Source organism: Calypte anna, chromosome 21 (assembly GCF_003957555.1).
Source record: "Calypte anna isolate BGI_N300 chromosome 21, bCalAnn1_v1.p, whole genome shotgun sequence".
In the NCBI taxonomy this organism is placed as follows: Eukaryota; Metazoa; Chordata; class Aves; order Apodiformes; family Trochilidae; genus Calypte; species Calypte anna.
This window is the reverse complement of record NC_044266.1, coordinates 2,489,084-2,517,052: the sequence shown is the minus strand read 5'-3', so window position 1 is coordinate 2,517,052 and position 27,969 is coordinate 2,489,084. Positions and strand designations below refer to the sequence as shown.

Here is a 27,969-nt window from a genome sequence, read left to right as displayed (position 1 = left end):
GAAGAGAGATTACTGAAAAGGTTTGAGTAAGTGCTATGAATGGGGTGATTGCCAGGCTGGAAAGCAAACTTCCAAAAGCATGAAGACTTTGTCCCAGAAGCTGCCTTGCATTCCTTGATTAGGATCAGCTTCAAGAAGAATCTCATCGTGGGTGCTGGCAGAGCCAGACATGGAAAGAACAAGCTTTACCCAATGCCAAATCTGCCAGCTGCAGTTTTGACAGTAGGAACTGCCCTGCAAGTCTGTACTCCCAAAACCCATAGCACAGAATTACCCAAGTGTTAAAGCAGCAGGAAGTCTGATCTGCAGCAATTCAAACACATAGACACCAACTGGAAAAATAACCTTGCCTTATATGTAGCATCTTGTTGAACAAGTTTTGATCCAAATATTCCTAAACGTGGAAGAAGTGCATCTCTAGATGAACACAGAGTTTGCTTCTTTGCTCTTCTCCACTGCTAAAAATGAAAATGGAAAATCTGAAATAGAAATCTGTATTTTTCTTTATTGTTGTAGAAAGAGAGAGGGAAGAACAGCTGAAGCAATCCTTCATTAGAAAAGCACAGTTCCAAACCCTGGGACCTCGCCACCCCCCCTGAGCTTTCCTACCCCAACCTGTGTGCTGCAGAATCTGTCTGTCTGTCTGTCCCTTCCAGACTCCCCTGGCTGCATCACAGCAGTCCCCTCCAGGTGTCAGCCTTGCACTTCGCAGGAGATTTTCTTCCCTCAGCCACATCTGGAGTGAAGTGCTGGGTTCAGTGGAGATTCCTGACAAGAGATCATGAGATATCTTAAAATATATTCCTGAATTTAATTTCAGGAAAAATGCTGAAATACCACAGTCCCACCAGGCCTTCATCACAACTGTAAAACCAGTGGTGCTGTGTAAGGGAGGGGATCTAAATGGGTCCATCAGCTTTCTACAGGATCTGCCAAGAGAACTGTGAGTATCTGCCAGCCCAAAAACAGTCCAGGAGCCAGGACTTTCACTTAAGTTTTCTTTTTTTAGAATGTAATTGACATGACTGTCCTTTCTTTGGACTTAATTCCTATCTACTTCACAAGATACTAAAAGCTTCTGCTCCCCTCTGCACTTTTGCACATAAATCAGAACTACCCTGACATTTTCTCAATTGGATCTCATCATGGTAGGGCCACTGGAAGCTGGAATGAAGGCAAGCACATGCAGGCCCTCCACTACAACTGCTCTGACTGCAGGATTAAGATTGCTGGCAGTGCTGTTGTTATGTTTAGGAGTAGCAGTGTGAGAAAGACAGCAAACATATAAATGGGCACTGTCAGATGCTCTTGTAACCATAGGATTGAGCAGGTAGTCTGGATGTCAAAAGTGAGGTTCCCCTTGGGATGTTGCTGTAGTTTATTGAATTGCCACCAAGCTTTAGGCAGGTCAAATTTGGGATGAAACATCCCAATGTGTTTAAGAATACCTTAAAACCACATGCACGAGGTATAATGCATACAGTGGTAAGAACAGTGAAATCCCTTGACAGAGTGGGAAGGGAGTTGTGTCAAGACTAAGATAAGTGGTGTGTGGTGGGGAGGAGGTTTGCAAAAATACAAGGTTTGGTTTAGACTTAACTGCCTTTCAATTCCATGTGCAGTCTTAGCAGAGTCTGTTGACCTATTAGGTGTTGAGACAACACCTGTGGATGAGAGACTTGGGCTGAGTTCAGGTGTTTCATTCTTGTAGCAGGGCACTGAATTGGGGAGCAACAATTTTTAGCAACTGCAGAGCTGGGAAAGCTTTAGATACAGGCTACTGGTGGATCCAAAGGTCTGTATCCCATTAACTACCATAAAACAACCAGCAAACTTGGAAATGAGTGCAGTTTTCCTCAAGGTCTTTCAAAGATTCTGAGTGTTTCAAGACTTTTACAGCTGCTTGGAGAAAGTCTGTCACACAAGCACAATTCTGGGTGTCAGGTGTCACCAGGTTTTTTACCATGGACATTCAGAATGACCTTGGGGAACCTTCCAGTACCTCAGTTTTCCAAACGGTGCCGACCACATTAAGTGGCCAGAGTTGGATTAATAGCATTATATATGTAAGGGCACTAAAAAGACATGAAAAAAATCAGAAAGATAAAAGTCCATCACTTCTGGCAGTTTCAACTGCACAAAAAGTCCATTTGGTCACATCTGGGTGATCAGTAGCTCTCACCACTGTCATCAAGAATGACTTTCTGTTCTCTGAGCATTAGTTCTCCCATTTCCACAGCTGTCAACTATTCCTCATGTAAAGGTCTTGCTCCTCTTTCCAAATTACCTGTATTAAGGCAAATTATGTGTTCTCTTCCTTTCCATGTTAAAAGTCATTTACATGAAGAATCACAGAAGTGAGATTATACATACTGGGTAAGGGAATGCAGAAATAGAGCTAAGAGTGGAAATTTGGGTGGGCCTCAATTTATGGGGAACAGCCAAAGAACAAATGTCTGATGTCATAGTAAATCATTTATATTGCAAATGATTTAAAATAATGAAAACCCATATGCATTAAATTTTGCCCTACACATCCATTTGACATATTTTAAGTAGACAAAAGATAGATTTTACATAAATCTTCAGTAAATGTACTTTGAAAAAATATTGCCAGGCAGTAAAACCTAACCATTTAAAAAACAGTCTTTGTCTTATACTTGAGCTTCTGCTTCAATGTGCATCATTTAAAACCAGCAAAAAACCTGCCCCATGCTGTCTGCCCCCTCCTTGAAAGAAAGAAAGAAATAAAAAAAAACAAAGAAGGAAAATGAGACACAACAGCTGTTGAACAGATCCTGCCAAAGTTGTCCTTCACACTATTCCAGCTCTTACAGGAACAGTTGCTTTATCTTACCCAAGCTACCTGTGGCTTTGCTTTTGAAGGAGTCTGTTTCAAACCTCCAGTGTAAATACTAAAGTTTGCAATCAGAATTTAGGATTTGCCTCACACTGGCAGTTGGAATTTTTCAGACTTGCAGCCAGCTCTCTAGAACAGTTCTCAACTTGTGAAATTTGTATTTTGGTTTATGACAACCTGGTCATTGTCTTCTATGCTACACAATCTTGCCTCCCCCCCAAAAAAATAAATAAAAGGTTTCTGAATCTCAGCTCCAGATTGCAAGAGGCAACAAATTCCTTTGGAAACTGCCTGGCACATCCTCACCAGGAACTTAGCTCTGGGAACAGACTAGATACTTCTGAGAATCACAGGCAGAAATTCTTCCCAGGCTCTGCTGTGGATGGTCCAGAAAGGCAAGGGAGGTGACTTGCAGATGGTTTGATGTGACTCTGCCAAAGAAAACAGAATAAGGTTAATTTTGCATTCTCTGTGTATAAGATGCAAACATTTGACAGTTCCCACAGGTACCAATGAAACAAAATGGTGGAGAGGTCAGCTACTTCACAGTTTTGCTTTAAACCTTGGTTCACAACTCAGAAACAAAGGTAGCAGCCAGCACCCCATTGCCAGCAGTAGTTATGGAGCTCCAAGGGGCTTCTTTCACCACTGTTGAGTTTCCAATTACTACACAACATTTTCAGCTCCTAACAGAGCTCCCACCCTCTTGTGTGATGGATCTGGGTTTGTTGAGCAACAGCCAGGACACCCCCACACCTGGATGGCTGAGCCCAGTTATTGCCTGTTCTGGCCCCAGAAACACCCATCTGGTAGTAAAACAAGTAGCAGCAGTGACTCTGTGTGATGTGTCAGCGAGGGAAATATGGCCAAAAGTGTTTTTTAAAACAGCAACTAGGGCTGAAAGGATCCAGACTGATGGGCAAGGAGCCCTTCTGGGTCTTTACATGAGCCAAAGATGTAAAAAACTTCATTGTGTTTGCTGAGAGATTAAAAAACACCTCACATGTTCTAAGCAGTTTTGGAAGAGTTAAGTAAATAAGGACATGAAGCAAAAGAAGGATGGAAACTCTGCTCCTTTAAAGGAACAGGACTGAACCATCACAGCTGGATTAAAAATGAGGTAATTGAAATCATGGCTTTATAGAATCATGGGAAAATTTCCTGAAATATTTCAGGCACTATAATGAAGTCTTAGGTGCTGTTTCAACTAAGGGGATTAGGAGTGTTACTGTGAGAACCATGGACTAAGTGATCTTTCCAGGTACTTTACATGGCTGGAGGCTTCTTATTCTAAAGGGAAGCCTTTAGCAGTTGCTTCTAGGTATTAGTAAATGTTTATGTTGATAATTTGCTTGTGTATGGAAAGCTTTATTGATGGTAGATATTTCTGGGGAGGGGAAGGTGTAATTATTACGAATATCCCTGTGGTTGCAGTGAAAGCTCCTTCAAAGAAAAAGGGGGAAAAAGTAAGTATCTTACAACTCTACTATCTTTGTGTGGAATGGATTTTCAGCTGTAGCTTGAAATACCATTGAAGTCATTTCCTTCAAGGGAATGGCACCTCCATTTCTGTGATGATAGCATCTGTGTAATCAGAAGATCAAATAGCTTTAAATTACAAAGAGAAATGTGTCCTGCTCCTTTGGGCAACTGCATTCAGGGTGGGCTTTATTTGGTGTGCAGGGTAAAGAAGGTTGTGTTTAGGTATGAGAGTCAGGGTAAGCTGAGTGAAAGGATTCACAGTACTAAAGGGCACAGTCCTAGGGATACAGGAATAACGTGCTTTTTGATGGTTTTGGTTCATTTGTTTTCCCCTTGCTAAATGTATTTGTAATGAGAATCAAAACTAAGGGTCTAATGTTTCTATTTGCTGAGACTTTTCTGCAGAGAACACTCATTTCATGTAGGGGTGGGAAACTGTGTTCATCCTCATTACACTCAGAATAAAGCAAAAGAAATTTGATGCTGAAAACCAAAAAGGCTTCCCCTGAGGCAGGGCTTACTAACTGTGCTGGCAAAATCAGCCTGGTTTCTGGCTACTCTGACATGCCATCACTTATTAAATTCTTCTGCTTTTTACTGCTGTATGATAACAAATAGGCCCAAGCACCCCATGTTTTTCAGTACCCACAGTTGTGTGGGTTTTTTTATCAGGAGGTTATATTTAGATGCCCATTGATGTTGCTTTCTACCCCGAGTGCTTCTGGGAGGGTGAACAGCTGATCATTACTCTGAGTTTGCTTGTACCCATGAGCACACTTAACCCAGAGCAGCAAACAGTTATTGTATTGCATTTTGTTTTGTGCCTGTGGGCACACTTAAGTCAATATACATGATGGCTAGCACCACAGTATTGCAGTTGTCTGCACCCATGGGCACTCCAAACTGCCAGTGTGAGGGAACTGGTGAATTAACTAGCTGTATGCCCACTGGTGTAGTTACTTCAAGAGCAATACTAGTGTTAATTGCTTAACTTAAATCTAATAATAATAATAATGCAAAGTAACAGAAGGAAAAAGCATCAAGAAGCCCAGTTCTTCCAGAAAATGCACAGGAACATTTGGTTAATTGTCAGCTTGTTTGCTGCCAAAACTGGGGAATGAGCTCTTGGGGCAGAAGTCTCTGTTGTGAGTAATACCCCTTGTCTTATGTCTGTCTTACAGACAAGCTGCACCCAGCACCTCTCCAAGCTTTTACCTGCATGAAATCCAGTTCAGGGTTGATGCTTACTCTGCTCATTAGTGAAATTACCAGCAGATGCTTTGTTAGATAGAGGTCACTCTGGCTGAATGCCATGACAACCTCTTCAAGTAGCCTTGATTGCTAAACTAGAGCTTTTTAGACTCCAAATGGTGCAGGAGGTAATGTTGACACACTGCAATTACTGCTCAGTCCTCCCAGCGTGTTCAAACAATGCTGACTGCCTCTGTGCTGACTTGGCAGCACCAGAACTGGGTTTGGGATGTAATTGTGGAAGACTAGAAAATGTAGGAATTTCAGATGAACACCTCCTTGGAGCATTAGCTTATCTCTTAGCCTCTGTCTAGTCAGGTCCTCTCAGAACTCTGTTGAAAAATGGTAATTAAATGATAAGGCTGAGTCTAAAGTTACACGGGCATAATGGGGTAGGTTTCAGTGGTGCTGGGAGACCATTTTTGAAATTGAAGAAATCTTTTAAGTGGGAGTCTTAAATACTCAGCAGAATACATTAATGCAAAGGACTGGATTAGCTTTTCCTAGCAGTGGAGTCAGTTTTCCTTCTTTTATTTCTTTTTAGGAGACTGGTGAAAGGAAGATCAAGCTAGATGGGCACTGGGAACACTGCACATGTGGACTGGATGAGGGTCCAGAGGAATAGATGAGGAGAAGGGAGGGGAAGAAGGTGGTAGAATTATTTTCCTCATAGTAGTGTGGCACAAGTCCAGTGGCTGAGGTGCAGAGCTGAGTGCACTTTCCTCTATGACAAAGGCAGAACTTCACAGCTCTGCTAATGACAACAGCCCCGTGTGGCTGCCTGTTCATATGTATCTGGTAATGAAAACTGATTGTGTTACAGATGTCTCTGGTGTGACTTGCTGCTAATGGGACTGATGGACCAGATAAGCTTCTTATTAAAGTATCAGAATAAAGTAACTTGGAGATGTGGAATGGCAATTACCCAGATACAAAATGATTGATAAAACAGCTCCTAATTTAAAGCATTGCCACTACAGAAAATTTTTTTAAGAGTTATGCTACTAAAAGCTGATTATTAACCTCATAAAAGGCACCAGACCAGGTGGAAAATACCCTGTTTCTGCCACCACTGTTTTTGTCCTCTGGGTGGTTCTTTGCAGACAGGTTTTTATAAGTTGTGTGAGGGGAGGCTCAGTGCAGTAGCCTGGTCAGGAGTCACTCCTGTGACTGCAGTATACAAAAATGTGGGCAGATTGGGTATTTTGGGTATTTCAGAGAAGTCAGAGAAGTGGCAGCAAGAACATCAGTCTCTCTGTTCAGAGGTTTATAATGCTCTACAGATTTAACCATTGTCTTTCCACTAAGGAGAGACTGGAGCTAGAAAGGATTAAGCCATGTTGTAGCACTTGCTAGGTATTAAATGTCAGAGCTAGAACTACTGGCTTTCTGTAACTTCTAGCAACCCTTCAAAAATGTTTTATACAAGGTCAGGGCAGTGAATGGAGAGGCAATAAAAAAAAACCCTCCAAACATCTGGAAGCATTGATCAGTTCCCAGGGACAAACCAGTTGTTGAGGAAGGGGGTGAGGATGTCAGACTAAAACACTAAATATGAGCTGTTGTGAAACTGTCTGCATTAGTCAGCCTGGTTAATCCAGTTCTTCCCAAAATCCTCGGGGAATGGCTACAGGAGAAGTGCAGATGGAGGCAAGTCAAATCAACCCTTCCTAGCAGGGGCAGTGCTGCCATTCAAGTGGCAACATGCCTCAGCCAGTATCACCCAGGAGTGTCCTTTGCCAAGAGGGTTTGTCTAATGCTGCAGAAAGCCCTGAACCCTGGCACTGCCAGGCAGCTGCTGAATACAGCACTCACTGCAGTATCTGAGCATCTCTGACATTATCATCGTGTGCTATGAAAACTGCATCTTAAAAATGCGTGTCCTGGCTCCTCCTGCCAGACCCAGAGCTTTCCTACCCCCGAGATCATTCATGGCTGGCTCCTCCTTGGGGATGGAGACCCCTCACCTGCCCTCCATACACTGCACATGGGGCAAGCTCCGCACCAGGCTGGGGGGTTGGTGACACTTTGTTTGGTTCTCACCTAAAAGCTTTTTCTGACTTTTTTTGAGTGTGCTCATTCCTGCCTTACGGTGGCGGGGATGGAGGCTCGGGCTGCTGCTGCACACCGGGCTGTCCCCGTCCTCCTGTCATTCCCGATCAGAGGATTCCCGGGGCCGCTCGTCCCGGGAGCTGCCCCGGGAGGCGTTGGGCTCCTAGCGCGGGGCCGGGAGCGGTGCATGTCCGTGAGACACCCCCGGCGGGGGAGAAGCCGCCGGTGCGGCCCTGGGCTCCCTCACAACCGCCTTTACCGTGACCGACGGCCGCTGGACGGAAAGCGGGTCCTTGCACCGCCGTTCCCCACGCCAGCCCAGGGAGACCCGCCCGGGTCTGGACCGCTCGGCCCGACGCAGGTTCCTCGGGCCGGGCGGGCCGGGCCGCGGTGTGAGGCTCCGCCGTGACCGCCGCCATTTACCGGGAACAGCCGCCCCTCACCCCGGCCTTACGGGACACCCCGTCCCGGTCCTCCTGTGCGTGTGCGCGGCAGGACAAACCCCAACCCGATCGGGGAACCGGAGCCTCCGCCCCTTCCCAGCAGCCCCAGCGCTCGCAGCCCGCCTGGCGCAGGCGCGGTCAGGGCCGCACCACCGGGACCGCCGCTGCGGGGGAGCGGGACCGGGAGCTGTTCGTTCGCCGGTTGTCGCCGCCGTCCCTATCCCGGGAGCACCTCCCGGGGCTCGGGTGAGCACGGCAGACGCGTTTCCGGAGGGCGATCGGTGCCCACAGCACTCCCAAGTGCCGGACGCGCTCTGCTGCGGCCCCTCCCCGCCGTGGGAAATGGTTCGTCCCGCGGCCCGGCCCGGCCTCTGAGCGGGGCCGCGGCCGCCATTTTGTGCGGCGCCGGCGGAGGGCAGCGGCGGGTGCGGGGTGCAGGCGGCGAGGGGCTCCCGGAGACGCCGCTCCCTTCCCTGGCCGGTGAGCGGGGCGCGGCGGGAGCGCTCGGGGCTCGCTCGGAGCGGGGCCGGGAGCAGCGGCTGCCGCAGGGGCCGCGGCGCGCCCGGAGGTCGCAGTCGTGGGCGGGCCCAGGCAGGCGGTGGGGCCGAGGGGGCTCTTCCCCCCAGCCCATCACCCGGCCCGGCCCCGTTGGGGGATGTCCTGGGAAATCCCTCCGTGCTCGGGCACTGCTGTCGGTCCCTCCGCAGGCCCCGGGACGGGGTTGTCGGTCCCTGTGTATGTCGGTACGGCAGGGCCCGAGGCTTGAACGTCTGCGAATGCCGGGTGCTGGTGCGCCCGGTATGTGGTAAACACCGATGGGCTCAGGGCTGGAAAGGTGGAAACCAAATGGAGAGACACAAGGTGATCGCTTACGCCCCTTCTCCCCCTCTCCTGTACTTCAGTAACTTCCAGCGAAGATGTCGGAATATATCCGGGTGACGGAGGACGAGAACGATGAGCCCATCGAGATTCCTTCGGAGGATGACGGCACCGTGCTGCTCTCCACCGTCACCGCACAGTTCCCCGGGGCCTGCGGGCTGCGCTACCGGAACCCGGTGTCCCAGTGCATGCGGGGGGTCCGGCTGGTGGAGGGCATCCTGCATGCACCCGAGTCCGGCTGGGGAAACCTGGTCTATGTTGTGAACTACCCCAAAGGTTTGGCTTCCTTCCCTCGGCCTCTTTGTGCACACTTCTTTTTCCCTCGAGAGCTCCGTGGGGCTCACTGCCAGATTCACCTGCCTACAGCATTGCTGCTGAACCCCTTGACAGAAGTTCAGGGATTTTATTTACTGTTTGACCCTCCTGAGTTTGCAGATGTTTAGTAAAATTTATAACCCCTTAGCTGTACAAGCACATTCATGACAAAGTCTTGCATTGTCCTGGGGAATGTTTGCAGCCTTTTGAAGGCTGGGGTAAGGGGATCTCTGTGTACTCACAAATGCTTCTCCTCGACCCATGGTTTGGTTAGAAGTACAGTTTATTAAAATAAATGATCAGGAATTAGGAAAAGAGGATCCTGACCTCTCCACCCCTCCAAGGAAAAGGGAAGTAAATTGCTAATGAAATACTTAGTTAAAAATTCCTGTCTTTTTAAATGTTGCTGGGTAATCCCATAATAAACTAACACTGAACTGAGTCAAATTCCATTTTGGAGGAGGACTTAAATGTATCTTTCCTTGTATTTGGAGGCAGTTGGACAGAATAGGTGTTACACTAATAAGCTCCCAGCAGCTGGCCCGTGTCATTTATAGTCTGTTTTTCCTCATCATAGGCTATGGTTTTACACCGTGTGGTTCATAATCAGTGGAAGCAATTCTCAGAGCTGGGGATTATATCTAACGTGCTTCTTTATATTCAGATAATAAGAGAAAAATGGATGAAACAGATGCATCATCAGCTGTGAAAGTGAAACGGGCAGTACAGAAGACTTCGGATTTAATAGTTTTGGGTCTTCCTTGGAAAACCACTGAACAAGACTTAAAGGAATATTTCAGTACGTTTGGAGAAGTTCTGATGGTGCAGGTAAAACCCTTTGGCAGCTCAAGTTAAGAAGGGACATGAGGTAGAAATCAGTCAATGAAAGCAAACAGGGAAGAAGATCTGAAGCTGCATCTCTTCTGAAATTTTATCTTGTCCCATGAGCTTTGTAGGAGCAGGTTGTGTGGGTACAGAGGGACAGGAATATTTGGGAATGGTGATTCATTCCCAGATTTTTTCCCTGATCCTGATACACTTGTTTTGTTCTGTTCCTTGCCTGCCTCCTGCGTGCAGCTACCTGTGTTTGCCCCTCTGGTGGGCACGTTGCTCATATTCCTGTCTGCCTGTGCCATCCCAGTGTCACAAAATATTAATATCACAATTTGGGTTACACTTGGGCTCAGGGCAGGCCAGTAATTTTAATTTTTGGTGTCACGGGCCCCTGCTTTGACTCTTAATGTTAAAGTAGTTTGTGTAAAAAGTAGGCATATACCATGAGAGAAAATAACTTTTTAAAATCTGCTTTGTTTCTGCCTTAGGTTAAGAAGGATATTAAAACTGGCCACTCAAAAGGCTTTGGGTTTGTCCGGTTTACGGACTATGAAACTCAGGTGAAAGTAATGTCTCAGAGGCACATGATAGATGGAAGATGGTGTGACTGTAAGCTTCCCAATTCTAAGGTACTTTTATATTTATTGCTACTTTTATTTTCACCAAACACCCTTTAGCAACTCTGTTAGGTGAGCAAATGAACAGATTAATATCCCACTCTTTCTTGGGGCTTTGCAGACTGGGATTGGAGGGGACAAGTGAGAGCAAGGAAGAAAAAGAGGGAGGAGGTGGGTGGGCAGGAAGTGAACCAGAAGTGTTGGGAAAATGGGTAGTGATGTGGGGGAAATGAAGTACAGATGGAAATCTGAAAGTCATCTGGTTTAATGTCCAGCAGTACCTGCCTAACTTGTCTGCTGCCTGAATAAATGGAGAAGAAAGCAGACAGAATAACTAACCTGGGGAAGATCAGAAGGAGTCTGAATTTCAAACTGAACCTGAACTTTCTGTCTTTTCATTTACTGCATATATGCAGTCACTACAGACCCCCAAAAGCTTTCTTCTGCAGGGGCCTTGTCACTGTTCTGTGTACTGCTCCTGTCTTCATTTTCTCGTGTCTCTTCTGTATCTGCACCCTTGTCCAGATGTTTTCTCTAAAGAGGTTACTATTTTTAAGTCTTTAACTTACAGTCTCAGACATTCTTCATCCTCAGTTTTTAGGCTGGATTGCAAGGGGCTGTGATCATGTTATAATTTAGTCCTTGAGGATAGTTCTGAGGTTTGGTGGTTTTTTTTTTCTTCTTCAATTCTCTCCAGCAAAGTCCTGACGAGCCTTTGCGTAGCAGGAAAGTGTTTGTTGGGAGGTGCACTGAGGACATGACAGCAGATGAACTCCAGCAGTTCTTTGCCCAGTATGGAGAAGTGGTAGATGTCTTCATTCCTAAACCCTTCCGAGCTTTTGCGTTTGTTACCTTTGCAGATGATCAGGTATGTCTGAAAATATTTTAACTTCAAATCTAGTCAGTTTGCATTTCAGTAGCTTCATAAAGCACTGGGTTTTGGAACTGCACATGGAACACTTGTTTGTTCACTGTCTTGAGAATTACAGTGGTATCAGCTTGATGGAATCCTCTAAGGTCACACTTCTCAGATGCTGTGGTACTGATGGGTTTTCATACTGCAGTTAGCATAGCAGTGAATGCAAAGATAAACCAAACTGCATTAAGTGTATGCATATGCTTCCTTTGCAGGTTAAATATCTGCTCAGAATCTGTGGGATTTTTTTTTTGTCTTGTACTACTAACTTTATATAATAAACAAAGTCTAACATACACTTAATCAATCCCTTATTTCTTATAGGTTGCCCAATCTCTTTGTGGAGAGGACTTGATCATTAAAGGAATCAGCGTACATATATCCAATGCTGAACCTAAGCACAATAGCAATAGGCAGTTAGAGAGAGGTGGAAGATTTGGTGGTAATCCGGGAGGTTTTGGGAACCAGGGAGGGTTTGGTAACAGCAGAGGAGGTGGGGGAGGACTGGGCAACAACCAGGGCAGTAACATGGGTGGGGGGATGAACTTTGGAGCCTTTAGCATCAACCCTGCCATGATGGCAGCAGCACAGGCAGCTCTGCAGAGCAGCTGGGGCATGATGGGCATGCTGGCAAGTCAGCAGAACCAGTCGGGGCCCTCAGGAAACAACCAGCCTCAAGGCAACATGCAGAGGGAGCAGAACCAGGGCTTTAGCTCAGGAAATAACTCGTATGGGGGCTCCAACTCGGGGGCAGCCATAGGCTGGGGCTCAGCCTCCAACGCAGGCTCCAGCAGTGGGTTTAACGGAGGCTTTGGTTCAAGCATGGATTCCAAATCATCAGGCTGGGGAATGTAGAAGCAGTGGGCTCTGATACTGACTATGGTGGGAAATCAAATTTTTCTAACTGGTGGTAAGTATACTGTAAATTACATATATACTAAAGTTTTCCAAATGGGTTTGTTCGGTGTGCAGTATATTCAGCAGTATTTTTGACATTTTTCTTTTTTTAAAAAAAAGAAAAAAAAATAAGAAAAAGAAAGGTAAAAGGAATTTTATAAGTTTTGTTACATATCTTGTTGGATTACTGAATGTTTGGAAGTGGACTGCTGTTTGCCCGATAGGTAAACTAACACTACAATCAATAGGAAAGTTTTCTCCTGTAGTACTTTACCCCTCGTTTCTTGGCTACCTGAATTCTTTGCATGTTCAAAATGGAAACCATTGATCAGAAACAGCATTCTCTCCCTCTTGTTTTTGATTTGGTCCCACCATAAGACTCTCCAAGTGCCCCAGTTGGAGACCACGATGTCGTTTTTTGTTCTGTTTGTGGTTCTGTTCTGTTTTTTTTTTTCTGTTCTGTTGTTTTTTTTTAACACTGTCTCCCCTCCATACTAAAGTACAATATGAAGGCTTCATTTAATCTCCGCAGTTCATCTCATTTCAAATGTGTATGGAAGAAGCACTTCATTGAAAGCAGTGCTGTAAATATTCTGCCTTAGGAATACTTCTGTCTACATGCTTTCTCATCCAAGAATACTTCATCACACCGCACATGCTGCGTCTTAGACGGTGGGTGTTCCATTTTTATCCGCTACTCTTTATTTCATGGAGTCGTTTCAACGCTGTGAACGCAAGGCTGTGAGATGGAACCAGAAGGCTGTTTGAACTTTATGAAACCTTGTGTGGGATTGATGGTGGTGCCGAGGCATGAGAGGGCTTGGTATGTGCGAGATAAAAGAGGAGAGAGCGCATGCAGAGACCTGGTGGTGCATTCTGGGGTTTTATTTTCCTTGGCGAGATGTCTCTCGATCCTGTGGCTTTGGTGAGAGAGTGTGCAGAGAGCAATGATAGCAAATAAAGTACGAGTGTTTCTTGCATTCAAAGGACACCCATATGTGGAAGACTTTAAGTGGGTTTTATACCTAGTTAATGGATTAGTTGAATGTGTTATGTGAAATGGAATATTTGTATTTTTTTTCCCTTATGTCAACTGCTGTGAATGCTGTATGGTGTGTGGTTTGTTTGTTTTTTTTTTTCTGTTAATGACCTGTAAGTGTGGTACTGTGAATTGAAGATGATGATGGGGTTTGCGAGGAGAACATTGAGCTTGTGGTGTGCTTTGCAGTAGCTCTTGGAGCAGAGATCACTGGCGAGCTCAGTGTGCCTCTTCAGGGTGGAAGTTCCACTGTCTGTAAGATATCCATAAGAATGCTGTTTGCTGCAGTTTCGTGTTTGGATGCTTTTTATAAGATTTGTCACTGTAGGAAATTCTTAAATAAAACTGATTTAAGTAATATGTGTCTTTGTTTTGCAGCCCTGAATGCAAAGAATTCATAGCAGTTAATTAATTTTTCCCTTTTGAGATGAACTTCTGTAAAGCTTTTTTGCAGCCCCTGGTTTGTTTCAGATAAGCAGGCTCTAAAAGTTGACGAGGCAAACGGAGCCACCACTCAGCACCTCTCCATACCCAACTTTATTCCACTGTATTTTTGCACTGTTCAGTGATATTTATAGATCTAAAATCCAGTTCCCACACGTTTGGGTGCCTGCACCTAGAATGGTAAGCAGTTCCCTCCAGATTGCATCTCTACCAAGGAAGGTTACTTGTTCTTTTAGGAGCTCCTCATCAGAAGTGGGTTGGGGGAGCCAGACACTGTTAAGGTGTTTCTGATGTCCCCAGCACCTCCCCTGGGGATGGATGCTTTAACTCCAGTTCAGAGCAGTCCACTCCTGTGAGTTAGGGTTCTGCAACACTTTAAGCCCAGAGGAAAGGTAGACACTCATGATTAGTCACAGGGAAGACTTCCCAGCTGAATAAAACATTAGTAAATGTACATAGACTCTGATGGAAGTCTTAATCTAAAAAGCTGAGTTATTACAGGTGCAGAAGCGTCCTCTAAGAGTCAGGTTCTGAACAGAGAGCAGGATGCTTCAGCAGAAACTGATGGGAGATTAAATCCACTGGTGGTAAGAGCTTGAGGGATTGTTTAGTCTACTTTGGCTTGAAACCCACTGAAGCTCAGCCTTTTTTTTCTACACCATTTCTACTCAGCTGTAGCTGTCAGTGTTCTGAACAAGGATACTTACACAATTCTTAACCTATTTACTTACTAAGTTAATACCTCAATTACTACATATTTTACTGAGGCTTGTGACTAGAAGAACATCTAAACAGTGGCAAAACTGCACTACTGGTAGTTCTCCACTCATTATTAATTAAATAGCTGGGTCTCAATGTACATCTTCAAGGGTTTAAAGCAGGGTTCTAAGCACTCAAGCTGAGAAGTAATCCCACACTGTTGTTGCTGATATCCCACTGCAAAAGATTGCTTAGATATTTTTGTTTCTGCACCTAAATCAGAATAATCTCCAAACTCTGTACCATCTGTGAATTTTGCATTTTAGCACTTGCACTAGTGCCAGCCACTTCTGCTGAGTAACACTTAAAAATGGTATTCTTGGACCTCCAAAGAGTAACTGTGACCCCCCTGCAAGGATCAGCATGGTAAGTTTTTGTAATGAGCATGGTTTTAATTTTGTTTAAATTGTCCAGGTCTAGGTTTTACAAGGCTGGTTGGCAGCACTGAGTAATCTTTGCTAATAATTTTAGACTTCTTTCATCCTCAAACAAAATCCCTGAAAATTGTCCATGTTTTAGTACTATTTTCTAAATGCTTTGCATACTCTAATGTTTATAAGTGTTAAGTAAATAAACTACTATTGAAAACATACTGAAGTGTTTGGAGTCTTGTGTTGTTGGTTTTTTTAAAAGATATTTCATTTTTCAGTTATAGCCTAGAAAGTGAAATGTTGGTAACAGAATGGAAAGAAGAGAAAGTTCAGGTAAGTGCAAGGGTAAATTGTACTCTAAAGTTCTGAGAATCTTGTCAGCTGAACACACTGAAGTTATAAATCAAGGTGAAAGGTTTTTTTTCATAAAACTGTGCTTGGGAAAGGCACTTTCTGCAGCTGACAGCAGGAACTTCAACGTGAGGGCTGTCCCTGCCCTGTACAGCAGGTACCTCCCTGCCTACAGCATTGTAACTACAGGGAGTGTTCTGTACCAGCACACACCAGGGAGTGGTGTAAGGTACCCAGTGCTCTGCTGTGCATGTGTGGTCCTTCAAAAGCTGCAACAAGAATTCACAATGATATTTAAAGAATAAAAACTACTTTTTAGTAAGAGTAGTGGCAGCTTTGTAAATCTAAAGGAATTCTTTCCTGGGACAGAGAAGAAAACCACTGTAGTTTTGCCTTTTTTTTTTTAATATAACCCTTAGACCTAATAACACTAAACATTAAGGATTTAGTGGGTTTTTTTCTAAGTATTTCAATATTCCTGAGCCCCTCAGCTCAGGAAGGAGATTGAGGTGCTGGAGCAGGTCCAGAGAAGATCAAGGAGGCTGTGAAGGGATCCAGCAGGATTCCTGTGAGGAAGGGCTGAGGGAGCTGGGGGTGTTGAGCTGGAGAAGAGGAGGCTCAGGGGAGACCTCATCACTCTCTCCAACTCCCTGAAAGGAGGTTGGAGCCAGGGGGGGGTTGGGCTCTTTTCCCAGGCAACTCTCAGCAAGACAAGAGGGCAGGGTCTCAAGTTGTGCCAGGGGAGGTTTAGGTTGGAGATGAGAAAGAATTTCTTTCTGGAGAGGGTGATCAGGCATTGGAATGGGCTGCCCAGGGAAGTAGTGGATTCTCCGTGTCTGGAGCTATTTCCAAAGAGCCTGGATGTGGCACTGAGTGCCATGGGCTGGGAACCACGGGGAGAGTGGATCAAGGGTTGGACTTGATCTCTGAGGTCCCTTCCAACCCAGCCAATTCTATGATCCACCCCATCATTTGCTTTCCTTTGAAATCTATTTTTTTGGTGAACAAACAGCTGTGATACTGGGGCTGAGACTTGATACTTCAGCCTAAGCAATGCTGTATCATTGTCAGAGTTGACAAGATCATTTTTATAACCTTTATGAATATAGTTTTTTTCCTTGCCTGGGCTTCACAGCAAAATGGGCATTTGTTCAAAATTCCCAATTTAATCCTCAAAGCTGAGGGGTTTCTTTGATCAACTGCACCCTGAGCAGCTGTTAGAACCCAGCTGTCCCCTAGAAGTGAACCAGCTCCTGATCCTCCCTGCTCTGTAATCACCAACACTTGCTGGGTAAGTGTTCCACTTGCATGGATCCAGGCTTGGATCCATGTGCACACTCCCAGTTCCTCTGCTTTCTGCAAGGCAATGAAGGCAGCTATAACTAAAAAGCATTTTAAGATCTGAACACTGAATTATGCTGCTTGTATGGATTAAATTAAGTTAATGATTCAAAATGTAATCCCTAGATTGTTTTGGAATAGTAGAATTGCTTGCAAATGAAGATTTGATTTAGAGTACAATTTTCATTAGTATTATACACATCCTCTGGAAAAGTTCTGTAATCAAGAGAGACAGTTTTCCTTAGGAGCTGGGGCATGTAAACGTGTGTTTGCTCTGCATGTAAATTAAGGTAATGGGAATGTATGGATATTCTAAGCTAATAGATAAGGGAACAATTATGCTTTTGCACTGTAAAATGTTTCTCCCCAAACTCTTCCATCTTGAGTAATTTTACAGAGTAACTATTTAGCACTTGAAGCATTTAAATAATTTTTTTTTTTAAATTAAAAAACCCCCAACACAACCCTGTACTCTGCAATAAGGGTATTCAGTGGCTTTTTCACCTCACCAATGCTTCTGCAACGTGGTTCAGTTTCCATGTCAGAAACAATGCCAAGCAATTTAAAAGCAACAACAATTCAGTTCCTTAGGAAACTGTATTTTCCAAAAGAGCTGAAATAAACTGAGGGTTCAGCTTTCTACTCTCTTCAAGAGGAACTGAATTGGGTTTCTGACATTAATCTGCAATACTAGCAGCACCAGGGAGCCTCAGGCAAGATAAAGACATTAAAATAGCAAACAATTTCACAGATAAATATAAGGTCAGTATTGATAAGTGCAGGGAGTGCCAGTCCCACTGGCTGGTGACTGTTCATACCTTCAGATTTTCCAGCACCACTGTATATATATATATATTTACCTGCAGCTCAGAGAGAAAACAAAACTAACAGATGAACAGAAGAGCTGAGCATCTTTTTAAAACACCACAGAAGTGAGACAGCAGGCAGTGTCAGACATCCTCATTTAGGTTTTCTTTGAGTCTACTGCAGACTCATGAGGAGGTGACTGCATCACTTCCCCCCTCTGGTTATTTGCTGCTCAGAGATTTTTAAGAATAACAGAAATTGAGACCCTCTCCAATTTACAAGTACAAAATGCACTTCCAATGGAAATGGGACAGTTACCAAGCAGCAGAAAATGTTTCCCATCCTGCAATTCCATCATTGTGTTTACAAACCAAAAAGTGTTTTCAATATAAGTATTTTCCCAGAAGTGTTCAAATTTGCAAGTAGCAGCCCTGCATTCCTGATGTGCTTTGCCACTGGCTCCTTCCAAGAAGCATCCTTTGCACATTCTACAAAACACATTTTAATTCTCCAAGAAGCAGGAATAGATCTAAAAGATGAAACTAATTCCACATCTAACAGGGTTTGCTGCAGGAAAACATTAGTTACATATTTATTTGCTCATTCACAAGGGAAAAACAATAACTAGATCTTTATTTGCCTAAAATGTCTTTACTAAATGTACTGCTTTGCTGCACTACTTTCAGGGTGAGAAAAGGCAAAGCATTCTTACACCTTAGATATATTTATCATATATTTTTATCATAAATATTTAAATGTGGATGCTAATAAAGGCCACAGCAACTGTGAATGTGAGGGGGGGGGTTTCCCTGTCAGGAACCTGGAGGCCAACTTGGCTTTTTGGTGTAGCAGTTCCACCACTTTCACCTGTCTCCTCACCAGCAATGCTGCTCAGTGCACTTTCAGGAAAACAGGGAATTTTTATTTCCATACAGAGTCACTTTTCCTACTGTTTGTGGTGAACAGGAACCCTCATTCAGTTATTCTGGGTTTCCACATAATCAGTGAACAGTAAATGTGTGCAGCTCCCACATCAGACAGACTGGAACAGAACTGCTGGGGTTACCTCCTGCCTTCCCAAAGCAGCATCACCCCACTGTGATTTTTACACTTTGCTGTAGATCATCTTCTTAAACTGCCTGCTGGGAAGCAGGATGTTGTTCAGAACTGAGTCTGAAACTCAGCATTCAACAGGAATAACCAAGTTTTCAACTTCCCCAGAGAGATGTAGTAACAAATGGAAGAACATTGAAAATTCTCACTACACTGATCTTGTGAAATCTTTTGTAAAATCGTTCTATTCTTTTCTGCCAACATAATTACAAGCAAATCTCTAAGCAGCACTTGTTCAAAGCATCAGCACTGCTGTACTTACCCACAGGCAGGCACAGCAACATCTTTGGGGAGGACAGCAAAGAAAGGAGAATTGCTGACAAATTCAGTGTGTGAACACACCTCAGAAGTACAGCGTGTGAGCAAGGGGCACTCTTAGCGAGAAAAAGCACCTACGTGTTTAATCCCGGAGAAATTCAACCCAAGAGGGTCGGCAGAGTCACGGTTCGGCTCCTTCCAGTGGCACACCCCAATGTCACAAGGGACAAGGCTGAGGTCCCCAGAATGCAGGCGCTTGCACTGGTGCGCGGTGGCCATGGGGTGGAGCTTCAGGACTGGGACGTGGCAAACCTGCAGAGGGTCAGAAAAGAGATTATTCCCCTTAGAAGCAAAATCCTTACTTTCTGCTGCCCTCCTTCCCCTTCCCTGTTTCGCTCACATGGACGCAGAACAGAAGGGAAAACTGTGACATCCCAGGATGCTCCCAGGTCCGAGGTGACCTGCACAGGACCAGCCCAGTGGCTCTGCTGCCTAAACATCCACTTCATAACTCCTGAGAAGTTGGGAAAATGGTTCCCTAAAATAAAATCACATGCATAGACCTGAATTAGACTGTAAGACCCACTGGAATTGTGGAGTTCTATAAATTTACAGAGTAAACTATTTAATAGCTACAATGTTTAATTGTTACACTACTGAAAATTAAGTGTGAAACCACTTTCAGGCCTTCCTAGAATGGAGTTCTGGCAATAATATGGAACTGACAACCAAACAGAGGTCTCCTACTTCCCTGCTGCCATGTATTTCATCTTCCATCCAGTGTGTGCTCCTGAAAGTAATATTCCCAACATCAACATTTTTTGCAGGAAAAATCATTTCATGGAACGTGCCAAATTGTTTTTTGGGGTGTATTAACCTGAAAAGAAGGAGAAAAGGCAAAGGAACTGTCTCTACTCCTTCCCCCATGAGGATTATGGAAGAGCAAAGTGATTCTGAACTTGAGTGGTCATTTCTTGCCAAGTTTAATAAAACCAGGCAGGTGGTTAGAGTGATGGCTGCTCCCTCTGGTAACCCCATGTGCCCTTCCCAATATCCTGAAATGCTATGGAATTCCCGGGAAAACATCACTGGCTCCACTTCACAGATAAGCAAAGTGAACAGAAAAGATTTAAGGGACTGCCCTGGCACCACTGCTGGTGATAAGGGTTGTGCTGAAATCTCTGGCTGGAGGTCACAAATAAAGCCTGGAAGCTCAACAGGAACATTCCAAGGTGTTAAATTTGCAGCTTTGCTGCCCTGGAGTGTGGAGAGAGGCAGGATCAGCTCCTCAGTTCCAGAAGCCTCTGGATGCAGCTCTTTTTAATGCCTTTATTGCCAGACATTTAGGCTGTAATTGTATTCTCTGAGCAGAACCAGCTGTGCCTCTTGCCAACACAACTGGAACCACAAATGCTCCCTGCTGAAGAGAAGCAAGAAGTAACAACCACAAGTGCCCCGAGGATCTCTGCTTGTTGACAGCATCTGATCCCTGGGAAGCGGGGCTTTGATCAGCTGGGAACAAAGGCTTTATGATGTGCTGCAAAAGCTGTATGAGCAATCCTTTAATTGATGAGGAATTCTGGACTGGCTGATAACACCCGGGTATTTTTGCACCACTGTGGCTGAGGCTGAATTAATTTGAAGAGGGAAATTGTTTGACTTTGAATTGGCTCCTGAAAGACACCACGCTAAACCTTCACCAGGAAAATGCCATTATCCAGGCAGTAATTACAGATTACCACCTAAACCAGACCATACTTTAAAGTTGCCATTTTAATGGAAGGGAATCGAGTTGTAAATGAGAAAATGAACATTTTTGTGCCTCAGCTAATTAGCCAAGATCCTAAGCTCCTTTTCCTTCAGAGAATGAGCCTTGCAAACACTCTGTCCCTACACAACAGCCCCACAGAAGTATTTGGATACAAGTGTGTATCCAGAAAGGAAAGCAGGAACAAGTAAAAGGATATTTTGGGTTTGTTTGTGTGGCTCTTAGCACAACTACAATACCACAGCCCACGTAAAGATGCACTTGGGTACCAAGCACTTTATGAGCCATAAATTCTGAAAAAGCTTTCTCTGTCCATCTTCCCAGAGAGTCATGAGCAGCTGCTTCCTTTGGACAGAAATCTATCCATCAGCACAGACTGAGCATCCATATCCCCTCTACTCTGAATCCATTGTCTGAGGTTCTCAAACACAGCTGATAAATGCACAGAGTAAAACACATAATAAACACCTAGAAATGCCTATTCTGTTAAAACTGAGCACTCTTAATTTTTAAATCCTGGTTGAAATGCCTCTCGTGGTCCAAAGAAGCAGAGAAAGCTGGAGTAATTCACCTGGGGGTTCTGGCTGCCTCTGAATCAAGCCTAAGAGCACACTGCTTTGCACCACCAGCAAGGAATTCAATCTTTTCCTTTCATGCTACACTTGGAGAGGATTATCAGCCAGTGGGGTTTTTTCTGTAATTGTTATTACCTCATTCTTCCCATCTAAATGCACTTTTCTGTAATTCCACCAATTGTGCTTCAAACTACAGAAGCATTTGTGAGAATAAAGCTCATTTTCCAGCACACTCTCCTGAGCTGCTGCAGGTGCTGCTTAAAATACTGCCAGTAACAGAGAGTTCACTGCCTCTCCCCAGGCTCCAAGGTCCCCCCTACAATGTTCCTTTCCACCTGCTGCCAGCCCAGGTTCAGAAATACCCCAGAACCTACTTGCCATGCAGCTTTAGCAGTATTCTGCTCACAGCCATGTAAATACACAATACTTCTCTTTAAAAACTGAGTTTTCCTCATGCTGCTAATATCTGTCTCAGCTCTACAGCCCCTACAGGAGTAGTTTGAAGGCAATTATAGGAAGAGATAGGAATGAAAATATGACATCCTTGGGTGTGAAAAAAAGACTCAGAGTGAAGTCTTACAATAGCCTATGAGACACAGTGTAATGAATACTGGGTTTACACCTCTTAGTTCTCTACTGAAATGATTAGGGAGAAAGAACCTCAAATCTTCTGCTAGTTCTGTATCAGAAGCCTTTTCTATTAACTAGAAAGCTATTTTTCCCCAGGCATGGGATCTGTTCTGTAAAGAAGGGAAACTCAGGCTGGTAAGGAGAAATCCTCTCTTACAAGAACCCCAGAGTTAGAAGGCAGCAAGATGTCATTTTCTATTTACCATAATAAATATCTCCTCATCTTTCCTTAAAAGTATATTTAAAGGAATGTTATTAGGCTAAAGGTCAGCATCCAAACATGTAAGAGAAATGCTGGAGAAAGGAGCATTGTGTGGTAACACCCCCCCATGCACACCCCCATGTTTATGGATGTAGAGACAGAAAACCACTGCATACAACCAACCACTACAGCTCCTGAAGGCTGCTTAACTTCTCTAATAGTAAAAGGGCAAAGGGAAAAGCAACAAAATTAAAGGCCAAAACCCACAAATCTGATGATTAAACAGGATTAAGAAATAGCATATAATTAACATGTGCAACGTGCTCTCAAATGCAATTCAGGGCAAACTTTTGTACAATAGTGCCACAAGGTCAGCTTCAGCTAAGCAGCAAACAGACACCAAGGATCTATTGCACAGGATAAAGCTTCTGTCTGGGAGTACACCTGAAAAATCACTTACTGAACTGTGTCTTCCACTGAAGCAGAAGATGCTGGACAGGCTCAGAGGCAGGAGATTGGGCTTGAGAGATCCTTAGCCCAGATCCATCCCAGCAATGCATGTTCCAGGTTTGCTCTGAGCTGGCCAGGTGGTGGCTGAGAGGCTCCTCAGGGCAGTGGTTGCTCTGTTGTGCTCAGGTAGCACAAACCAGCACCACATCTCTGCACAGAGCTGGGATCCCCTCGTGCTGCTACCCTACAAATAAGGACAGTGCCCCATTAATACCCCACTCATTCAGATAAGTGGCCTTCACCTTGTTTTGAAAGACTAAAGAAGGAGATTGATAGAGACCAACAGTTTTTCATGCTTCATTCTATCTGCTTCCTTTGAACTCAGTTTCCTAATTCTGAAGTGAGATTTTCATAATGCTGTTTGGAAAAATAGGAGTTATCACCAATAAACTCTCTTGACTTGTGCTCATGAGTAGCCAAAACTAGCTGACCCAACAGGCAGAAGATGCTCTGCTACTTCAAGGGAATTTGCAGCTTGAAGATGAAAAGCCTTAGACTGGATCTTCCTTTTCTCCTAATATCCCCTGGATGTGGCTGCTGGGAGTTCCCTTTGTCAGGGCAGTATTTTTTCCTGTAAGTCTGCAAGCAAGAAAGTCATAAACTAACCAGCACAAAAAGGATCAAGTAATTTTTTAACATCTGCCAGCATAAATGCCATCCCTTGATTTCTCAGTCAGAGCTTTAGAGCTGTCCAGAGAGTGCTCAATTATGCTTGGGCCATATTTCTATTAGAATCACAGTGAGATTTTTGCCAGAGGCTTGAACTCTGATAAATGATCCCCCTCAAATCTTGCAAGTCCATTGTCAGTGGCTCATTATGTCTCCAGTGAAAGGTGGGTCATAAATTGTATCCCTGAGCCATGACAAAGTTTCAGGCTGCTTTGATCACAGTTCAGTGTGACCATGAAACAGCTTCTGTACAAGATTAAACACAGCAGGACTAAGCCTTGGTAACTGCTTGCACGGCCACTCCAGCCCTACCTGAGCTCTCTGCAGCATTTACCTTCTCTGACACTTCCTAAGCATCTTCCCAAGAAGTCAGGGCAGTGATGTTCCCTCTCCTTTTGCAGATGGATGTTTGAAGCTGGTACCAAGTGACTTGCCCAAGGTAACACTGCAAATGCAGTGACCTGAAATGAGTCAAGTGTCTCATCTACAAGACCCTTCCCTGTGCACTTGGAAAAAACTCCCCCATTTATTTCAGGCACTAAAGGATGTGGATGGAGTTAGAGAAACTGAGCCTCATAACTTACAGCTAAAAGACACTCCTGTTACACTGCAGAAACAAGGAAATGCTGATTAATGCTCTTCAGCTTTTTAAACAAAGCCTTGTTTTATCTCCAGGAGTTCACCTGCAGCTGTTAAGCTTTTCCTTGTTAACCCCCTGCAATAATCATGTTTCCTCCCCAGAGCTGGGGAGCTCCAGTCACTGACAAGCAGGGAGCAGAGCATTTCTCCAACATGTTTGAAGAAGATGGCCCCTGCCCAAAGAGGGTCTGAAAGGACAAGCAATGGATATTTATGGGAGCAACTGAGGGACACTGTGAGGGGCTGAGACAATGAACAATCAGTGGTGCTGAACAGCATCACCTCTTGTGCTGCAGCTGTGGTGGGATATGAAATTCAAGAGTCTTCAGGTAGCCATGGTGGTCAGAGGCCTCTCACCACAGTTTCTCTCCTCTCCTACCTTACCCACCTTCTTTTTTCCCTAGTGACACATGGGAAATGCAAGAAAATGAATGCCCCAGAGGCTGCTGTCAGCTTTCAACAAGGAACAGCCTCTTTATTGTCTGCAGGAGGCAGGTCTGAAGGGCAAGGAACCAAGACATACAAGGGATGGAGCAAGAGAAGCCTGCAGCCCTTGGGCAGACTGCAAGAGGCAGGTCAGGAAGGAGGGCAAACCAGCTCTTCCCAGCACATCCATCTCCATCTGTGCCTAAGCCAGGAGAAGCTTAATTATCTCACGCTGGAAAATAATGGAGAAAAAAAGAGCCTGTCAATATCAGCCTGCTCAGACAGGAGCCCAGAAACCAAAGGGGCAGGTTTTATCCTCATCTCATGAAGGTGATCCACAGATAGGTGGTGGGAAGCCTAAGACAAGTTTCTTGCTTCTCCATTCAATTTACCTAAAACTGAACACAGGTGGATGCTGCCCAAGGAGACACCAGAACCAACTGCACCATTTTACTGCAACACAATTCTGCTGCCCTCAACAGCAGCAATTTTCTCACTCTACAAAGCAGAGCCTCTGCTCACAGCCCTGACTGACCCCCTGCACCTTCTCCCAGCTGTACCAGACACATAGGGAATACTGCAAACCACAAATAACCACAGCTTTCATCCCAGTGCTAGTGTCAGGACTGGGTTTTACTGGATCTTTTAAGGAAATTATCTCCTGATTTGGCAAGAGCTCACCTGTGCACATCCTCTTGTTCTCCTGCAGGGTGTAGCCAACCCGACAGCTGCAGTAGTACCCCCCCACGTAGTTGTGACAGTGATGGTTGCAGAGGGGTTCACCACCGAACAGCTGTTTGCACTCATCAACATCTAATGGGTGAAGCACAGAATTAGGCAATCAGCACCTTCCAGCAGCACTTCATCTTGGGCTGAGCCACCCTGTGCTGGGGGAGGGTGGCTTGGTTGCCACCTTCTCCCACTGCACACCAGGAGTCAGAGGCACAGGGAAGCACCAAGCCCACCATGGCTGTGTCTACAAGAGGGATTTGTCTCTTACCTTCAGCAGCATAAAAAGCCTCAAAGCCTGTGAAAGGTTTCTCATTGGAGTAGTCAGACCGAAACACTACCACGAGGTTGTTGTTGGCAGAGCTGAAGGTCCTGTTGCCTGGAGCCTCCTCAGTGTCTGTGCTGTCCTTTCCACACAGTGTAGCCAAGGTCCTCCCACCAGAGCTCAGCTGCAAAATGGGCAGACAAATCTACCTGATGTGCCCAGAACTTTGTTCTTTCCAACCTGCTGCCATTGCCTGGAAAGCCTGAGTTTCATGGTGGGGGACAGGAGGCTTGGATGCTCCCAACAGGTGCCAGGGACAGGGAGAATTCCCCTGTTCTCTGTGATTTAATCCTATGCCTTTGTTTCCCTTTTTCCTTTCAGATGCTCACATAAAGCTGTGATGCCAGCCTGGGCTATCAGCACCATGCCTTGGTGCCATGATCTGGTTAACTTTGCATTCTAAGTGACAATCAGACCTTGATAAAGCCAGAGACAACCACAGTAAAAACGTTTCATACACTGAGAAATTCAAGTAATAGTAAAAGGTCTCTTTAAACCAATGACTCACTTGCTCTATGATTCATTTATTACAGTTCCAGCTCTTTGTTTATCTTGTATTTTTAATACAACAGAAATGGGCTGATCGAGGGGGTTCATGCATATGGCAGTGCTAGAAGTGTGCACTACAGATCCCTGGGGAATGGGCACTGGGTCCTGCCCAAAAGAAATTGGGTGAAGAACAACACGGATCTGGAGACTGGGAGCAACTTGTCACAGCAAATCACAGAAATGAAGTTTTCTTAAAGGTTGTTCCATTTGGCTCCATCAGACTCAAAAGCCCTGCTGACAGTGGTTTTGCACACTCCCTGTGGACACAGCTCCCTCTTTATCAGGCCCATGCAAACACCAAAATGAGTGCAGAGGTAGCAAGGCTTCAGGGCCACCTAGCCTGGAGCTGTGCTGCCACATGGAGCACAAACCTCTCAGGACACTGCTGACCCCCCAAACACTTCCCAAAGACAGGATCTTTGCTTCTTTTCCTGAGGTTGTTTCCCACATTTGCCAGCAAACAGAGCCCAGCAGGTGCTGCAGGAGCAGGGTGAGACAAGCTGCCAGGATCTTGCTTAGATGATCACTTGCACTTTCCCAGTCCCCCCTTACACTCTGTGTAAAGCACTACTTGTTTAAAACACACTGTAAATTCAGCAAAATGAAGCTCAAATGTTATTTTGGGCAAAATTTCAAACTTTTTGCATCACATCAGAATTTTCTGAGCCCAAACAATTCAAGTTTCAGATGTTCCCACATCACAACCACCTCTGCTTCCCCTGGGCCTCAATAAACACATCATTTAGAAATCAGCTGAGCCTGAGCTTTACAATCAGAATCAAGTGCTTGTAAGAGTTACACTGCTCTAGTACATGTGTAGTGTCACACAGAAACTGTTTTTAACACTCTAGCCTGCTCCACATACCTTCACATAATCATATTCACAGAGGTAGGACAGCTCCAGGTTGAAATGGGTGAAGTAGATGCGGACAGAATATCCCTTGGGCACAGTAATATTCCAGATTCTCTCCTTGTGATCTGGGTAGACATTTGGGAAGTTGGGAGATGTGATCCTCCCATACATTTTCTGCAGCACAATGCTGCTGCTGACTCCACTGTGAAGCACAGCCAGCAAGACAAACAGCCTGCATCAAAGGAACAGGGATTAATGGAGAGGGAGCAGCAGCTCCTACCCCACAAGCCAGACACCCAAGCTCCCAGTCCCAACACCAAACCAGATGATCCCAACAGCAGCTGAAACCTTTAGACCCAACACCCTTCTCACTCCTCCAGAGAGATTTGGAGGTAGCAAAGGAGTCAGGTTTTGTGACAGCTACACAAGATGAGGATGACACTGAGGCCAGAGGATCTGGGGAGGTCCCTGTGAGCCCACTCACCTCATTCTGGTGCTCTCCTGTCTGAGGCTGCTCTGCTCTGAGCCCTGGGGAAGGAATCTCTGCTGAGGTATTTGCATTTGGGGGCGGGTGTATTTATTGTGTGTGCTCTGCCGTGTTCCTCTGGCTGTTGAACTCTGCTGTTTATCTCCCTTCCACCCCCTTCAGCCTGCTGAGTTCTGGGAACAGCGATCACTAAAATCCAGGCTTGTGTGCAGCACATGAGGGCTCTGTCAGTGACAGGGAGAGGCAGAGATGGAGCAGATGGTTTAGGAATGCTGCAGGCTCTTGGAGGGAGCACCAGTATCACAGTGGGAGGAGGTGGAGAATGGCTCCAGACAGGGTCTGCGTGGGGGAGTGAAGGGAGCTGGGCAGTGCTTTTTCTCTCTACAATTATTATTAATGCAAACAGCATGTTACTGGAAGCATGGGGTCTTCCCCTGTCAAAGCAGGGAGGTGCTGACAACAAAATAATGGGACAGATTACAGGATTTCAGAACAGGGAGTCTGGTGAGATGTTGCTGTGTAATGGGACAGGAGCACTCAAGTGACACCACGTTACAGCACACACAGGATAAGTTCCA

At 45.1% G+C, this 27,969-nt stretch overlaps 2 protein-coding genes and 1 long non-coding RNA gene across 8 annotated transcripts; 1 reads left to right on the top strand and 2 right to left on the bottom strand.

The window, feature by feature from the left end:
- Positions 1–581: 581 nt before the first annotated feature.
- LOC115599505 lies at positions 582–8,024 on the bottom strand. The gene is made up of 3 exons (XR_003988474.1): positions 7,905–8,024; positions 3,167–3,291; positions 582–768 (listed from the first exon to the last, which is right to left on the bottom strand). It is a non-coding gene; the product is annotated as an uncharacterized LOC115599505 (long non-coding RNA).
- A 421-nt stretch (positions 8,025–8,445) lies between these two features.
- On the top strand, positions 8,446–13,943 carry TARDBP (TAR DNA binding protein). Of its 3 annotated transcripts, XR_003988453.1 has the most exons (7): positions 8,492–8,568; positions 8,991–9,243; positions 9,947–10,110; positions 10,605–10,745; positions 11,431–11,601; positions 11,974–12,559; positions 13,079–13,943. XR_003988453.1 is itself a non-coding variant. In XM_030463492.1 (6 exons), exons 2-6 carry the CDS (start codon positions 9,006–9,008, stop codon positions 12,502–12,504), a joined length of 1,245 nt encoding a protein of 414 aa, XP_030319352.1. In that variant the 5' UTR covers positions 8,446–8,568; positions 8,991–9,005; the 3' UTR covers positions 12,505–13,943. The 3 variants fall into 3 exon arrangements, 2 of the variants coding, with proteins under 2 accessions (XP_030319352.1, XP_030319353.1); XM_030463492.1 differs by having other exon boundaries at positions 8,446–8,568; positions 11,974–13,943; XM_030463493.1 differs by lacking the exon at positions 8,492–8,568 and adding an exon at positions 8,710–8,886 and having other exon boundaries at positions 11,974–13,943.
- MASP2 (mannan binding lectin serine peptidase 2) lies at positions 12,980–27,466 on the bottom strand. Of its 4 annotated transcripts, XR_003988454.1 has the most exons (8): positions 27,389–27,466; positions 26,917–27,136; positions 25,449–25,626; positions 25,130–25,261; positions 22,665–22,898; positions 19,430–19,567; positions 19,168–19,341; positions 12,980–13,838 (listed from the first exon to the last, which is right to left on the bottom strand). XR_003988454.1 is itself a non-coding variant. In XM_030463494.1 (6 exons), the coding sequence occupies exons 1-5, from the start codon at positions 27,463–27,465 to the stop codon at positions 24,806–24,808; spliced, it is 648 nt and encodes a 215-aa protein (XP_030319354.1). In that variant the 5' UTR covers position 27,466; the 3' UTR covers positions 24,482–24,680; positions 24,764–24,805. The 4 variants fall into 4 exon arrangements, 3 of the variants coding, with proteins under 3 accessions (XP_030319354.1, XP_030319356.1, XP_030319357.1); XM_030463494.1 differs by lacking the exons at positions 12,980–13,838; positions 19,168–19,341; positions 19,430–19,567; positions 22,665–22,898 and adding exons at positions 24,482–24,680; positions 24,764–24,846; XM_030463496.1 differs by lacking the exons at positions 12,980–13,838; positions 19,168–19,341; positions 19,430–19,567; positions 22,665–22,898 and adding exons at positions 24,482–24,680; positions 24,841–24,846.
- Between the last annotated feature and the right edge of the window lie 503 nt (positions 27,467–27,969).

Excerpts from the sequence above, each read along its gene's own strand:
- TARDBP (XM_030463492.1), top strand. The coding sequence starts at position 9,006 with ATGTCGGAATATATCCGGGTGACGGAGGACGAGAACGATGAGCCCATC. Across the intron at positions 9,244-9,946 it reads TGTTGTGAACTACCCCAAAG|ATAATAAGAGAAAAATGGAT; the intron begins GTTTGGCTTCCT and ends CTTTATATTCAG. Across the intron at positions 11,602-11,973 it reads TTACCTTTGCAGATGATCAG|GTTGCCCAATCTCTTTGTGG; the intron begins GTATGTCTGAAA and ends TATTTCTTATAG.
- MASP2 (XM_030463494.1), bottom strand. The coding sequence starts at position 27,465 with ATGCAAATACCTCAGCAGAGATTCCTTCCCCAGGGCTCAGAGCAGAGC. Across the intron at positions 27,137-27,388 it reads CAGGAGAGCACCAGAATGAG|GCTGTTTGTCTTGCTGGCTG; the intron begins GTGAGTGGGCTC and ends CCTTTGATGCAG. Across the intron at positions 25,627-26,916 it reads GTGAATATGATTATGTGAAG|CTGAGCTCTGGTGGGAGGAC; the intron begins GTATGTGGAGCA and ends CCCATTTTGCAG.